The 15,767-nt window shown below is 37.9% G+C and overlaps 1 protein-coding gene across 1 annotated transcript in view; it reads left to right on the top strand.

The window, feature by feature from the left end:
- LOC126088413 (multiple epidermal growth factor-like domains protein 8) overlaps positions 1-11,447 on the top strand; it is a 333,556-nt gene extending 322,109 nt beyond the window's left edge. The window contains exons 39-40 of the mRNA XM_049906553.1: positions 6,430-6,611; positions 9,432-11,447. Of these exons, the coding sequence (XP_049762510.1) occupies positions 6,430-6,611; positions 9,432-10,283 (1,034 nt within the window). The 3' untranslated portion in view covers positions 10,284-11,447. The remainder of the gene's footprint in view (positions 1-6,429; positions 6,612-9,431) is intronic.
- The last annotated feature ends 4,320 nt before the right edge of the window (positions 11,448-15,767 follow it).

The following is a 15,767-nucleotide window of genomic DNA, read 5'->3' as shown; positions in this document are numbered from 1 at the left end:
GGGGGATAACAAAACACATCTACATTGGAATTATGAGTGTAGATGAGATGTCAAAACTTAAGATAGTGGCAGGAAAGATAGTACACAAGTCAGAAGTCAAGCGGTAAAGAAAGGAAAGACTGACAGCAACTAGACAAAAATGCCCCACAACAAAAATTCATTGTCCAATATATTATACCTCAAGATATTTTGTGTAACTGTTGCAGGGTCAATGTCTGCATCCATAAACTCTCACTTTCAACTTGAAAGCCATTATGTCAGCATAATATGATGAATTTATTCTTGATGATGATAGCTGTTGCGTGACATTGGTCGTTTCACATGAGACTAAGTCAGGTGTACTAAGTCAGTGATGAGACCGAAAGGGGTAATAGGAAAAAGATACATGTGCAATTGTGCGATAGTGGTGGTTCGAAGAATATGAACCAAATGGTGAAGAAATATTTTGTGCAGCTGTATGTAGTGGATGTTGCACAAATTTCTAGAGATAAGGGGAAGGGCCTTCTGACCATCTGTCAACCATACTAGTGGGTTAAGTGCTGCAAATAAAAGCAAGTGTAAACCTGGTTGTGTGTTCAATAATGAATCAACAACTCAAAAAGTTAGTTTTTTGCGAGTGCCAAAGAAATGTACAATATTGACCTTTGTGAGTTGCCTTCAGTAGATATTGTGTACAATCTTCTGAACAGTCTTCTCTGTACCAGAACATCTAATAACGGTAGCTGGCTGTTTTACTCCACTTTATTTGGTTGAAGATGGAGTTCAGATGTTGCAAGAAATTGTGTAAATCTTCCTTCTCATTTGTCCATATGACAAAGTTATCATTAACATTTCTGTAGAAAACTGAAAGTTTTAATGGTGCTGAGTCTAGTGCCTTGTCCTCAAAGTCTTCCATATATACGAAGGTTGTTTTTTAAGTAAGGGCCGTTTTTATTTTTTAAAAAAGATAGAAATACTTTTGTAAAAAACTTTTATTTTCTGATTTTACACACTTTTACCTATTTTTCTACATAGTTGCCTTGTTTATTTAAGCACTTGTTATACCGTACAACTAAGTTTATAATTCCCTCTTCAAAGAATTCGGCCGCCTGCTCCGACAGCCAAGAGTTCACGGCCGCTTCCACTTCGTCATTGAACGTCGTCATTGAAGCGCTGCCCGCCAAGATGGTGTTTCAGGTACCGGAAAAGGTGAAAATCGCTGGGAGCAAGGTCGGGGCTGTATGGTGCATGGTCCAAAACTTCCCAACCAAAAGAATCAATCAAATCCCGAGTCTTTTGAGAGGTGTGAGGCCTAGTGTTATTGTGCAGGAGCAAAACTCCTTTTGTCAGCATGCCGCGCCTTTTGTTTTGAATTGCTCTGCGGAGCTTCTTTAGAGTTGCACAGTAGGCATCTGAGTTGATTGTCGTTCCTCGTGGCATAAAGTCCACTAGCAAAACACCGCGCCGGTCCCAGAACACAGTTGCCATAATCTTGTGCTTTGACAGCGACTGTTTGGCTTTGACCTTGACGGGTGAGGTTGTGTGTCGCCACTCCATCGATTGTCGCTTGCTTTCGGGAGTGATATGGGATACCCATGTTTCATCTCCAGTGACAATTTGACTCAACATGTTATCCCCTTCTTCCTCGTAACGAATCAAAAAGTCCAATGAAGTGGCAAATCTCTTCCCTTTGTGGTCCTCTGTGAGGAGTCTGGGTACCCACCGAGAACACAGTTTCTTAAAGTTTAGGCTTTCAGACACAATTTTGTACAAAACAGATCTTGAAACTTGTGGAAATTCCAAAGAAAGAGTGAAAATTGTGAATCTTCTGTCCTCACGAATCTTTGTTTCGACTGCAGCCACCAAATCATCAGTGATCACAGAGGGCCGGCCTGAGCGTTCTTCGTCATGGATGTTTTGACGGCCATTTTTAAACTCTCTAACTCATTGACGCACTTTACCTTCACTCATTGCATTCAAGCCATAAACTTCTGTTAACTGACGATGAATTTCTGCAGCTGATAGGCTTCTCGTGGACAAAAAACGTATCACTGACCGTATCTCACACGCGGCGGGCGATTCAACAATCGTAAACATTATAAAGTAGCACAGCGAAGCGTACACGTCAGCTACAGAGCTGCAACTTGCATCAGTGTGAACGGGAAGGATGCCGTCAAGTGGCGCGGTGGCTTGTTGCGGCGTCCGCGCGAACTACAGGACTATACGCGCGAACGGCCCTTACTTAAAAAACAACCCTAGTACATTGGCAAATGCAGATGACAAGAGGGCTACCATTATGGATGCCATCACTCTGATCTTAGTATTGCTCACCAAAGAAAACGTTTCTGGACATCAGAACAAAACAAAAAAGTTTTCTGAATGTAGGCCCAAATTCTTTTCCAATTAGTTATATCGACTATGTGAGTAAAATCCATGTGAAGAGGGGAACAGTATTGGCTCTGACTATATGATTGAAGTTGGGCAATCTGAGCTTCTGTAAACATTTTATGAAGTGAACACAACTTATAGCTGATACATAAATACTCATATTGTGCAATGTGTGGGTGTTGGAGATATGTCCTTGGCATATGTCCTGACAGTGCACCTTTGGAAGTCCAAAGAGCCTAGGTGGTGTGGCAGCATGAGGCCAAAGTTTCTTTGCCGTTGCTTCTATAGAGGAACTTTGAGGAAGTTAGTCTTTTGCACTGCTTCTAGAGCTGAGCCAGAAAGAGGGGGGAGATTATGAGAGATAGATAGATAGATAGAGAGAGAGAGAGAGGGAGAGAGAGAGAGAGTCTGCAGGCCTGAGAGGCTTAGAAAGCATATTTGCCAGAAAGAATTTTGAATGCACAAGGATCTCCTTTGCATCCCAGGAAAAAAAAGCATCCCAGAAAGAAAAAATAAAATGTGGCCATAAACTTCTTGTCAAATAAAATTGTCTTCATAGTTTTGGGAAAGAAAGTAAGTTCATGGTTTACTGACCTGCCAACAATGAGGTCTTATACACTAAGGTGACAAATGACCTGCCAACAATGAGGTCTTATACACTAAGGTGACAAAAGTCCTGAGATAGCAATATGCATACATACAGATGGCTCTTGTATCATGTGCACAGTGTATAAAACAGCAGTGCTGTGTCAGAGCTTTCATTTGTACTAAGATGATTCATGTGGAAAGGTGTCCAATGTAATTAGGACCACATGAAGGGAATTAGCGGATTTTGAACTCAGAATGGTAGTTGCAGTGACGTTTGAGGCATTCCATTTCAGAAATCTTCAGGAATTCAGTATTCCAAGATCCACAGTCAAGAGTGTTCCAAGAATACCACATTTCAGGCAACACAGCATGAAATAACCACAGAAATCCATGTGGGACGAGCGAGGTGGCGCAGTGGTAAGACACTGGACTCGCATTCGGAAGGACGACGGTTCAATCCCGCGTCCGGCCATCCTGATTTAGGTTTTCCGTGATTTCCCTAAATCACTCCAGGCAAATGCCGGGATGGTTCCTATGAACGGGCACGGCCGACTTCCTTCCCCATCCTTCCCTAATCCGATGAGACCGATGACCACGCTGTCTGGTCTCCTTCCCCAAACCAACCAACCAACCAACCATGTGGGACGTATGACAAATGTGTCCATTAGATCAGTGTAGCAAAATGTAGTGTTAATGGCCTATGAACGCAGATGTCTGATGCGAGTGCCTTTGCTAACAGCATGACATCACCTGCAGCACCTCTGCTCGGCTCATGACCATATTGGTTGGACTCTAGATGAGTTGAAAACTGTGGCCTGGTCAGATGAGTCCCACTTTCAGTTGGAAAGACCTAATGGTAAGGTTCAAGTATGGCACAGACCCCACGAAGCCATGGACCCAAGTTGCTGGCTCCATAATGATATGGGCTGTGTTTACATGAAGTGGAATGGGTCCTCTGGTTCAACTGACTTGAAATAGTTATGTTAGGCTGCTTGGTGACCATTTGGAGCCACAGTTGTTCACGATTGGTTTGAAGAACATTCCGGACAGTTCGGACAAATGATTTGGCCACCCAGATTGCCTGACGTGAATCCCATCAAACATTTATGGGAAAAAAATCTAGAGGTCAGTTCTTGCACAAAATCCAGCACCAGCAACACTTGCAATTATCGATGGCTATAGAGGCAGCATGGCTCAATATTTCTGCAGTGGACTTGCGCTAAGCTGAACAAAAGGAGGTCCGACATGATATCAGGAGATGTCTCATGACTTTTGTCACCTCAGTGTAGATAGAGCACAAACTTGGACAGGGGATGGGTGGGAAGGGAAATGGGTCAGCACGTTAAAAGGAACTATCCAGGCATTTACTTTAAGTGATTTAGAAAAATCACACAGAATACCTAAATCTGTATTGCCACCATAGATTTCAATCACTGTTTGGAATATAGGTGAAATGTCTTACTACTGTGCCAACTCCATCATAATTTTGGCTTTCACTTACTGCTTTGATTGGTATTTCATTTCTGTTTTTAAGTAATGGATTCATGTCTCATCTAAAGGAACAAATGAGTGATCACTGGCTGTTGGGTACTATTTAAAGTGCTCCAAATTTTGTTGAGAAATTTGTTTTCGCATTTCCTTGCGGTCTGCTGTCAATGGTTATGCCTGCCTTCAAAAACAAAGTATTCTCATTGTTAATGCTTCAAGTAAAATTGATTGTACTAATACTATTATATTTTTCATGTTACATATTTCATTCATCTTTGATTGCTAAGAATCCAATATCATATTATGCATTTCATTGATGTTTTCATGTAAAGTTACAACTTTGAGACATCTTCCAAATGGATCATCTTAAAGAGAAATGCAGCCTCATTGAAACAGAGCTATCAGTTTCTTAACTGTGGAATCGAAGCGGGAAAAAAATTGAAGGAACATATTTCTTTTTAAGCCTTCATAATCAGTGGTTGATATTTTGTTGGTGGTAAATTGTCTCAAACCAATAAATTTATAGTGGCACAGTATCCTAGTTCAATATTTGAAAGAAACATATGAAACTTTGAAAGAAACATATGAAACATCATTACTTTAAAACTTTAAACAAAAAACATACAATTCATTTATATCAATTCTGTCATTGTGCCAGGCTGAAAACTTCAACTTTGCTTTCATAAATAAATGCATTTTGCTTCCTATGTATGTTATTGTAATAATATTATGAAAAGGAAAGTTGCTACCCACCACATAGCAGAGATGTTGAGTTGCAGATAGGCACAACATCAACAAAAAAATTTCAAATAAGCACCTAGCCAACAAGGCCTTTGTCAAAAATAGATCACTCACTCACACACACACACACACACACACACACACACACATTCATGCAAATGCAATTCACACACACATGACTGCAGTCTTTGACAACTGAAACCACACTGCGACCAGTAGCTGCAGTGCATGATGGGAGTGTCAACTGGATGGGAATAAGGAGGATGCTGGGGTGGGAGGGGGAGGGATAGTAGGGTAGGTGTTTGGGACAGTGAAGTGCTGCTGGGGAGTGCGCAGGTACGAGATGGAGAGAGGGTAGGGCAGCTAGGTGCATACCTATTTTCGACAAAGGCCTTGTTGGCCGAAAGCTCATTTGTGACAGTCTTTTTTTGTTGTGCCTATCTGCGTCTCTAGCATCTCCGCTATATGGCGGGTATCAACTTTCCTTTTCATAGTATTGTTACATTCCATCCTGGCTTTTCTATCGTTTGGTTTGTATAGGTCGCTGACTTAATAATTATGTACCAGGCTTTAATTATTATCTGTCATTCTTTTTAGTAATCCATCTCTGCAGCATATAAGTCCATCTGTATTTCCCCTTTTTTGGCAAACAGTTTGATTGCTCAGCCTTAACATCTTCCACCCTATTTTCTTTTGGGTGTTAAATGCATAATCTGAGGGTTTGGACTTAACCATTTATGTGTTTTGTAAATGCAGGTGGGAGCTCATAAATTATGTTTGATTTCTTACTGGTCCTTGCAATTCAGCATTTGTAGTTGATATTTGATCCATGTTCTTCTTTAAAAATACTTCCTTACATCAGCTTTCAAGTGCTAGTCTGCATGAGTGTTCTGTACACTAATGACTCATACTTATTGAACTTTTAGAGAATAGTTTGTTTTGTAGCTGTAGTTGATGTAACTATTTTTTGGTTACTATTTTGAATGTGAATATTCTGTATGAAAGAGGCAGTTACAATCTAGTTTCGGACTGCTAGAATATTAGACTTAATATTACAGATGATTGGGCAGCATTTAGGTTGTATATAATGTAAAATGATATACACTACCTTAAATGTACAACTATGAAAATCAATAAAGATACCTAGAATTTTATTTGTGGCACAAGTAATGTTGCATATGTTACATTTTGCTTTGCCTGTGGAGCACATAGTTGTCTAACTAAAAGTAGTTTCTCATTTTGTAGAAGAATGCAGAATGAAGCCTCACCCTCTGAAGCCAGGAAAGGTGTCGTTTTTTGCTATACAACCAAAATTTCTGAATGTGGACATACGTGTCATTGTAGATGTGACTCAAGGAGCTCTAGATTTCTTTCTCAGTGCAAGTGAAAAAACTTTCATTGTGAGGAATATCAGTGGAGAACAGAAGGTATGTATATTTATCTATTTCTGCTACAAAACTGGGACGTATTGTTGTAGAATTCAGCACATATTATTCTGGGGGCATATAAGACTAGACATTTAACTGGTTCCAAATAACTGCTGACATTACTTTCATTTTTTAATTTAATCATTTTCTGTTTATTTTCACTATATTTATAGATTCTTTCTGCAACAGAACACCACTTTTTGTAGCATCCCACCGATACCAAACCAACCTTCTCTTTATGAACTTAATCAGTCGTATTGTAGGTCATAATTATTTCTGCTTTGAAGGACAAATCTGCAGAACTTTCCAGGAGAAATACATAACATTTATGTATGCCAACCTGTTTACACTGAGGTGACAAAAGTCATGGGATAGTGGTATGTACGAGGGGCATTCGAAAAGCTTTTAGCCCAAGATAGTTACTGTAATGTCTCTCACAAATAACACCACCTACTTTTATGGTGACCCTTTGTGGTAATGCAAGTCAAATTTCATGGCTCCAGCTTTGTTAGTTTTGCCATTAGGATGCATTGTATACTGTAGCATAAGCAAAATGGTGAATATCGAGAGAATCAAGAACCATGCTGTGATTGAATATCTTCATTTGAAGGGAATTATGCCAAAGAAAATTGCGAAGGACATGCGGAATACACTTAAGGACACTGCTCCGTCTTATGCTGCAGTGAGAAACTGGGTGTCTGACTTCAAATGTGGAAGAACGAGTGTGGAAGATGCAGCAAGGAACAGAAGGCCTGCCACCATTGTCACTGGTGAATAAGTGACTACATTTCATGATTTGATTTTGCAGGATTGTCGAACAACATTGCAGCACATTGAAACCTCATTTGGGATCTCCCATGGGCATGCTCATAACATTTTTGTGTGACCTTTTTGTGCACACTCCAGATTGACTCCATCAGACTTTTTTCCTTTCCCAAACCTAAAAGAACACCTCAAAGGATGACAATTTGACAATTATGATGCAGTGACTGATGCTGTGAACGCCTGGTTGGACTCGAAATCAAAGACCTTTTATTTGAATGGTTTGCAGAAGTTATCCGAGTGTGCCCACAAGTGTATTAGTGTAAATAGGTATTATATTGAAAAATAAATTAGTGTTATGAAATTTCTGTCATTCTTTATTTTTAGGCTAGAAACTTTTTAACCCCCCTTGTACATATACAGATGGCAGTACTATTGCATACACAAAACAGCAGTGGCATTCATTGTCTATGGCAGCACTCAGGTGATTCATGTGGAAAGGTTTCGTGTGTTATTATGCCTGCACGATGTGAATTAAGACTACAAATATGGAATGGTAGTTGAATCTAGATGCATGGAGCATTTCATTTCAGAAGTCATTAGGGAACTCATTATTTCGAGAGCCATAGTGTCAAGAGTGTACCTAGGATATCAAATGTCAGGCATTACCTCTCACCACAGACATTGCAGTGGCCAACGGCCTTCTGTTAATGACCTATAGCAGCGGCAGTTACAAGAGTTGTCAGTGCTATCAGACAAGCTACACTGCATGAAATACCTGCAGAAATCAATATGGGACTTGCAATGAGCATATCCATTAGGACAGTGTGGTGATATTTGGCATTCATTGTCTATGGCAGCAGATGATCAATACAAGTGCATTTGGTAACAGGATGGCATCACCTCTCCTGGACTCGTGACTATATTGGTCTACATGAATGAAAAATTGTGACCTGATCAAATAAGTCCCAATTTCAGTTGGTAAGAGCTGATGGCAGTATTTGAGCATGGTGAAGACCTCGCAAAGCCATGGATCCAAGTTGTCAACAAGGCACTGTGCAAGCTGGTGGTGGCTCCATAATTGTATGGGCTTTGTTTACATGGAATGGACTGGGTTCTCTGGTCCAAATGAATCGATGATGGATTGGAAATGGTTATGTTCAGCTAATTCGAGTCCATTTGCTGCTGCAAATTCAGGGGTTCCTGTGCCCAAGCAATGATGGAGATTTTGTAGATGACAGTGTGCCTTGTCATCAGGCCACATTTGTTTGTGATTTGTTTGAAAAACATTCTGGGCAATTTGAGTGAGTGATTTGAACTGCCAGATTGTCCGACATGAGTGCCTTCACACATTTACGGGATATCATCAAGATGCCAGTTCATGCACAAAATCCTGTACCGGCGGACAGCTGTAGAGGCTTCCTGGCTCAGGCTTCCTGCAGTGGACTTGCAGAAACTTCTCGAGTCCATGCCACTACAAATTGCTGTACTATGCTGGGCGAAAGGAGGTCTGACACAATATTACGCAGTATCCCATGATTTTTGTCACCTCAGTGTATAAGGCCGCCAAGAAACATCGTTTGGTTCAGATTAATTTCTAACATCTTCAGGATCTGGACTCATTAGCAAGAACTGCCTCTGCTCTTTCCTCCAGACTTTAAACACCTAATCCTAAATCAGTCTGACCCAGTCCTTCTCAGCTCAATGACAATCTTCCAAATCTTGATTTCCGCTTCTCTGATGGCTCCTTATAAACTGCTGACCATGTCAAATTCGCTAGGCACCAAAAGAAATTATTATTATTTATTTGTATTTGTCTTCAGATCTTGGAAGACCTTGTGCATTCAAGGATTATTGTTGTTTGAGTTTATGCTTAGAAGTATAGAAGAAAAACGAATTTGAACAATTAATTAGTAATTGGGTGCAAGGGGAGAGGTTTTATATGTGAATTTACTTATTTCAAAAAACTCATCTTGCCTGTTACATATATTTTTTGAAGTATTTTTTTCAAATTATTACAATGTTATTCTTTAATTAAATATTGAATTTTCTTTCTAGGTTGACCTGGACAAACTATTCCAATACTCATTAGTGGATACCACTGATAACGCAGCGACTGAAATAAGAATGCTTGATGATCCACTGCCAGTTTACACTGCAGAAGTGATTCGAAATAATCTTTGGCGAAAGCACAAACTTCTCATTCTTGAAGCTCTTCCAGAAAGTCTTACAACATATATAACAGTGACAGAGAAAAATACGATATTAATTGTGCGTAATGTACATAACAGATTGGTCTTAACATTGCCCCAAGATAGCCATGAACTCAACATGACAAAGTTTTACATGGCTCTTGTTGCAAGCACGTCTGGGAACAATACTTCCAATGTCGCATATGGTACAATATTTTTCAGACAAGACCAACTTCACATAGACTTATTTGTTTTCTTTTCGGTCTTTTTCTCTTGCTTCTTCCTCTTTCTTGCTGCCTGTGTTGTAGCATGGAAAGCCAAACAAGCAGCGGACTTACGACGGGACCGCCACAGACACGCTGTTGAAATGTTACACATGGCGAAAAGGCCATTTGCATCTGTTACTCTACTTCTGGATTCTCTAAATGATGACAGTGACCAGCTGCAGATGCTGCCATCTCCTTCATCAGCACAGTCACCTCATAGGAGGAGGTTGCGGAAGCAGCCACCTGTTACTGTGGGAGACGTAAGACCAGTTGCTGTTGAACCAACAGATGATGGTGTCGCTGCTGTTGGGACACTGTTTGTTCAGCTCCCAGGGGGATCTGATGCACCTGTTCGTTTAGCATTAGCATCGTCACTTATTCTTCTCGCACGTGTTTATCCTTTAAATGGAAGAGCATTTCTTAGGCGCAGAAGTAGTCATGCACCGACATAAGATGTATAACAGTATTTCTTACAATTTGCAGAATGTAGTGTACACAGATCAGAACCCGTGCAGTCATTTTCAAATACATATCTTCTGTACCAAAGGACTCACATTCTTCCTCATGTCCATTCCAAACATTTTGTTTGAAACAGCAAGTATTATTACAGAAGTTATAGTTGTGTGGCCTGCTAGTTTTTGGGTTTGAGTAATCAGTAAGCTATGCACAAAGTATTTCTAAGACCTGTGACTGTGAAACAAAATATATGTAATAATGCTGGAGCACTTCTGTTCCTTAAGTTCAGGTTAGGAATAAAAACAACTGAATGCAGAGGAAATGTTGCATGTTTAAATTTTGTTCTGAGAAGGTCGTCATAAAAATTCTGGAATTAATATGTACATTTTTGAATTGTAAATAAGATAACTCCCACAACTACTTAAATAATGAAATGAAACATGCATCTGCTTTAAAAACTTGTTAGATATGTAGATTAGTATCTAATGAAAAGGCAAGCTCTCTGTGTTATTTTTTTCTGATTAATGATGGTACCTATATTAGTAAGATTATTCTATAATAATTTTCTCCATATTGAGATTTTGAGTCACTCCACCACTGTATGGTAGCTGGTGAACAGAACAGTCCATTTGCAAACAGTTTTAGTAAGAACGACCAGTTTTGACAGTAAAGAATGTCATTTAAAGCAGCTACAGATACCTGAATAATAAATAAGCAACAATATGTGAGTAATAAAGTGTAAGGGAGATAATCAAACAAAGGAAAATCTGGGATGAAATAATGACAATATTATGAAAAGGATGGATTGATACTCACCATGTAGGCACAACAAAAGGACTTTCAAACTAGTAAGCTTTCAGCCAGAAAGACCTTCACTGGAATTGAGAAAAAACACACACAAATGCAAATGCAACTCTAACAAACATGACCACAATCGTGGGCTGCTGTTTGCAGTCTTGACCTCAGCAGCCAGAGACTGTGGTCATCTGTGTGTGAGCTGCTTTTTCATGAGTGTGTGTATAAGTGTTCTCTAATTCCGATAAAGGCCTTTCTAGCCAAAAGCTTGATTGTTTGACAGCCTTTTTGTTGTCCTTATGTGTGACTCAGGATCCTGTCTATATGGTGAGTAGCAATCTATCCTTTTCATAATTTTACTGTAAGGGAGATTATATTATATAATCTGAATAACGTGATTTTTTTAAAAATACGTAGACTAAGTAAAGTGCCAGTAACTAATATTCTGAAAGTAAATGATAGTCAAAATAGCTTGTAGGGAGGGGGGAAGAATGCAACTGATGAGCTGTAATGTTCTAACAAGAAATAATGGTAATAAGCTTACTAGTTATGACATTAAGATCTAAGTCAAGACTGCAATAGAAAGTGAGAATACTCACAGATTGAAGTAATTGATAGTTGCTAACCTTCAAACCAGCAGATTTGCATGGGAGATGGAGATGAATTACTACAATGAATTTCTGGCCCTCTACTGTAGTCTGGGCAACTTGTAGGTTGTAACGTATTATGTCAGTCATATAGTGCACTGTAATTACCCTTACACTCTCTTAATCATTCCATGCAACAAGTATTCTCTATTTGTTATTCGAGTATCTATTGTCACCTTAAACTAATTTTTTTAAGGTCAAAACTGATTATGTTTAATCAAACTGTTTGAAAATGGAACTGCCTTATTCATCATTTTATTACGTAATACTCAAAGCTATTGCTTCTTGTTGTGTCCATTGGATTCCTTTTTTATTTTTGTTATTTGTACAATTTAAGGTGCTGTTATTGAATCTTGGTTGTAGAAGATTACTTATGAACCTGTTAGTTAATGTCTTGTTCAGACTGGCAGTATCTGACTGCAGATTTTGTAGTAGAGTCACTTATGTAATGACTTTATCTTTAATGGGAGAGCATCACTCCTGCTGCTAGTAAAGTTAGTTGTATGATTACAGAACTGTTGCAAACCTATGAAGAGAACTGATTAGATAGATACTGAAAAAATTTTGTACTATTCTCAATTGGGTAAGTACTGACATTGGTATAGGAGCAACAGAAACATAAGATAGACAATGATTAAACTCGAACTTATGAAACAGAAGGTTCATTTCTCAGGCCTTACGACTGAAATGTGATTGTAATATGTGTCCAAAGTTGACAAAGATAGTAGGAAGGAAATTAATTACCCCAGACCTCTGTGCAACAACATAATGGAAGAAAATAGATGGCAAATATTTTAATGTAATTTACGAAAGTGGGAACTGTTGATAATCACAAAGGGCAGATAATAAAGGTGAGATAATAGATTGAAAACAAATGCAGATAAGTGAAAACTGTTGTTCCTTTGCATCAGCACAATTTTCAGTGACATCCTAACAGTTCTGTTTTCCACAGCTACTCTTAATCTTGTGCATTAATAGCTTTCTCAGCAACATCTGATTAAAACTGTCGGTGGGTGGGTGGGTGGGGAACCAGCTGTGTAGCTGCCAATGGAAAATTTTCTCATAGACATAATATTATCTCTGATATGATAATTTTTAATGTGACTGATCTCTGTAATGAGAGCCATCCTGTATACCTCACTTGACATATATCGCTAACTTCAGTTGTTCCCCAAACACAATTCACAGCCATGCATTTGCAGGAAGATATCTCCCGCACATACAGGTTTTCATGTGATGAATTTCTACTGTCTCCTATTGCAAATCATGTAAGATAAAGAATGTGCTCCGCATTGCAAATAAATGGTTCAAGATGACTGTCGTTCTGTTTGGGCTACATTGATCTCCTCATTCCAGGACTAATGTGCTGAGTTTTAAGTATAAGGATTGATTGTCACCATCTGCCATGACCTTTTTCAACAGTAGCATCATCCATATTACTTCTTTATTTTAAAAAAAAAATTCTTTGCTACTTCCAATTAACTTTTCTTACATCCAACTTTCTATGCTCTCCCAAAATAAATTTTTTACTCATTTCACATACATCTGCAGCTATACATCTTTCTCGTCCATTGCATTTCATAATTGGCAATCTATGCTGTCTTCACTACCCACATGAGGGTATGAACTACTTTGAAATTGTCAAGCTCATTGCTCTAACATGTTTATCCCCTGTCTCCCAGCGGTTTTTTTCTGGTATCCAGAGAATGAATCTTCTGTTGCAGATCAAAGATGTATCATTATTAGTTACATATCTTATATTTTCTCAGTATAATTGTGTTACAATTCCCGAGTTCATAAATTAGAACGTTACTTCAGATCTCAGTTATACGAATATTTTTTGAATCACCAGGTCACTTGTTGTGTCTTCTTATTTCAAATACAACCAGTTTAAATGTTTTGCCAGGTAGGATTAAAAGGAGAATTGATCTTTTGTCAGGCAGCTGTAATAAGATATTTGTGTGTTAATAATGGCAATCTACTTCTATTGAAATAACATTGTCATTGACTTTTAGTGCGTTCAAGGGAGCAGTTAACTGTACTCTTTCTTGAGGACTACATGCTCACTGTGTTGCTGTTTTGCAGAGCTTTGCGAAATTTGGCTGCCTGCACGCTAGCACAACTGCCTCCCACCACTGCTGTCAATCACAAAGCTATTTAAGCTGTAGTTGCTGGCAACCATTTCACATAAGTGTTGTAATGTAATGTTAATTTATTAATTGTGGTGTACCTTTTCTTTATTGTTGTAACAATTTGTTTTAACATAGTTCTTTAAAGGCCTTTTCTCTTGTATAGATCTTGATATATTTTGTATGTGTCTGTAGGTGATCTGACTATAAGTGTTCTGAAAGGTCAGCCTAAAGATTTCATCGGAAAGAGACAATACTCTTGGAAGTGGGTTACTCCTTGAGTGTTCCTCTTGACTGATGATTTTTTCAGCTGGTATTCAGCCAGAAACATCATCTAGCAGTGTGCTATGTTTCCTCCTCATTCTGCTTTTCTGAAAAATAAGAAATTTACTTGGCATTCCTGAAAAAAAACTGGAAAATGACTTTTTTACTTTTCTTGAATTTTGTAAATATTGTAAATCCATGTAATATTTCTTTTTTAAAATATGATGATAAAGAGAAAACACAATAATAGTAGCAGCAATTGTTAAGGAAGACTAATAAGGGAAAACAAAAAGGAAGATGGTGTTCATGTTTATAAATACTATCTTTATAGAATTTGTGATCAAACTTCTGCAAATTATGTTATCATTTCTGTCTCTCCAAGACAAACAAACACAAAATTAATCTGTTCAAACAAAGCATGAAATGTTTTATTAACCTGCAGCTCACATTAAAAGGCATAGTCTTTTGAAGTTCATATTTTTGTAGATATTCTGATAAGGAAGAAATATTGAACAGCTATTTTTTTACTTTAGAATACACACAGAGTCAAATTGCAGGACAGTATTAAATATAATAGAATGTAATATCATTGTGTACATAATGTAAACTCCTATTGTACTGAGTGAGATAAACATGTAAGACTCTCATAATATTTTGTCAGTATTATGTTATGTGATAACAAACTGTATTGCAAAGGTAACCTTGTGGTTCTCAAACTGTGTATGGCTTTTAACACCAATAAAAGTCCCTGAGAGCCAGTGAACTAAACACTTTAATGTTTGACATTTTGATGCGCCTAAAGATTTGGTAGTAAAACATTTAACATACCCAATAGAAAATTTAAAAAAGTAAGTTAAAGACACTACTGTGTTTTCAAGAAAACAGAACTAAAGAGAACAGTTTTCACAATAAAAAGAAAGTAATGTGCACAGTTTCTGAACCACAAGGAGTAATGTAAATGAATGACTGTGTATCTTTGATGTATATGAATGCTTCCACTTTTATATATTTTTAAATGCCGTTTTCTACTGTCCTGTAGGATGAAGAATTTATATGACAAACATGGTATGTTGTTTTGTTTAAAACAATTACAATGCAGTCTTTCGTAAGAATGAGATTATTGTCTTGTTTGATACTACTTGAGAACTTGTAAATAATGTAAATCTTATGGTTTGGACCTAGACAGATAGTATAAATATCTGTGTTATCGTTTTGAATAGTTTAATATTATAATTTATGTGCTTGTGAATTTTTGTCTGTTTTTGTTGGTGAGATGTTTTATCTCCTTCTGAAGGCTGAACAAGAAATATCATTTATATAGCATTCCACAACAGTTTTTAAATGAATGATCTGATGTGTACATTATCTGTGTAACTGGTGATAATTTCTCATCAGTTGTTTATCATTTATTTTACTTGAGGCAGCTATATCAAAAATTGGGAATAAAGTTTTACAACATGAATTCACATAGCATTTATTTATATAGCAAAAACACTGCAAATTTTTACCTTATATAATATGGTTGCTTAAAACTTCTTCATCTCTACTACATATGCATTGTTGGCTAAAGAGCTGTTGTATCATTATTTAAATGTTCTGCAGAGTGAAAGTAGAATAATCCTGACCAAACCACACTAAATCATAC

Source organism: Schistocerca cancellata, chromosome 6 (genome assembly GCF_023864275.1).
Source record: "Schistocerca cancellata isolate TAMUIC-IGC-003103 chromosome 6, iqSchCanc2.1, whole genome shotgun sequence".
Taxonomy (NCBI): domain Eukaryota; kingdom Metazoa; phylum Arthropoda; class Insecta; order Orthoptera; family Acrididae; genus Schistocerca; species Schistocerca cancellata.
Note: the sequence above shows the minus strand (reverse complement) of the source record. Positions and strands in the feature narration are given on the sequence as shown.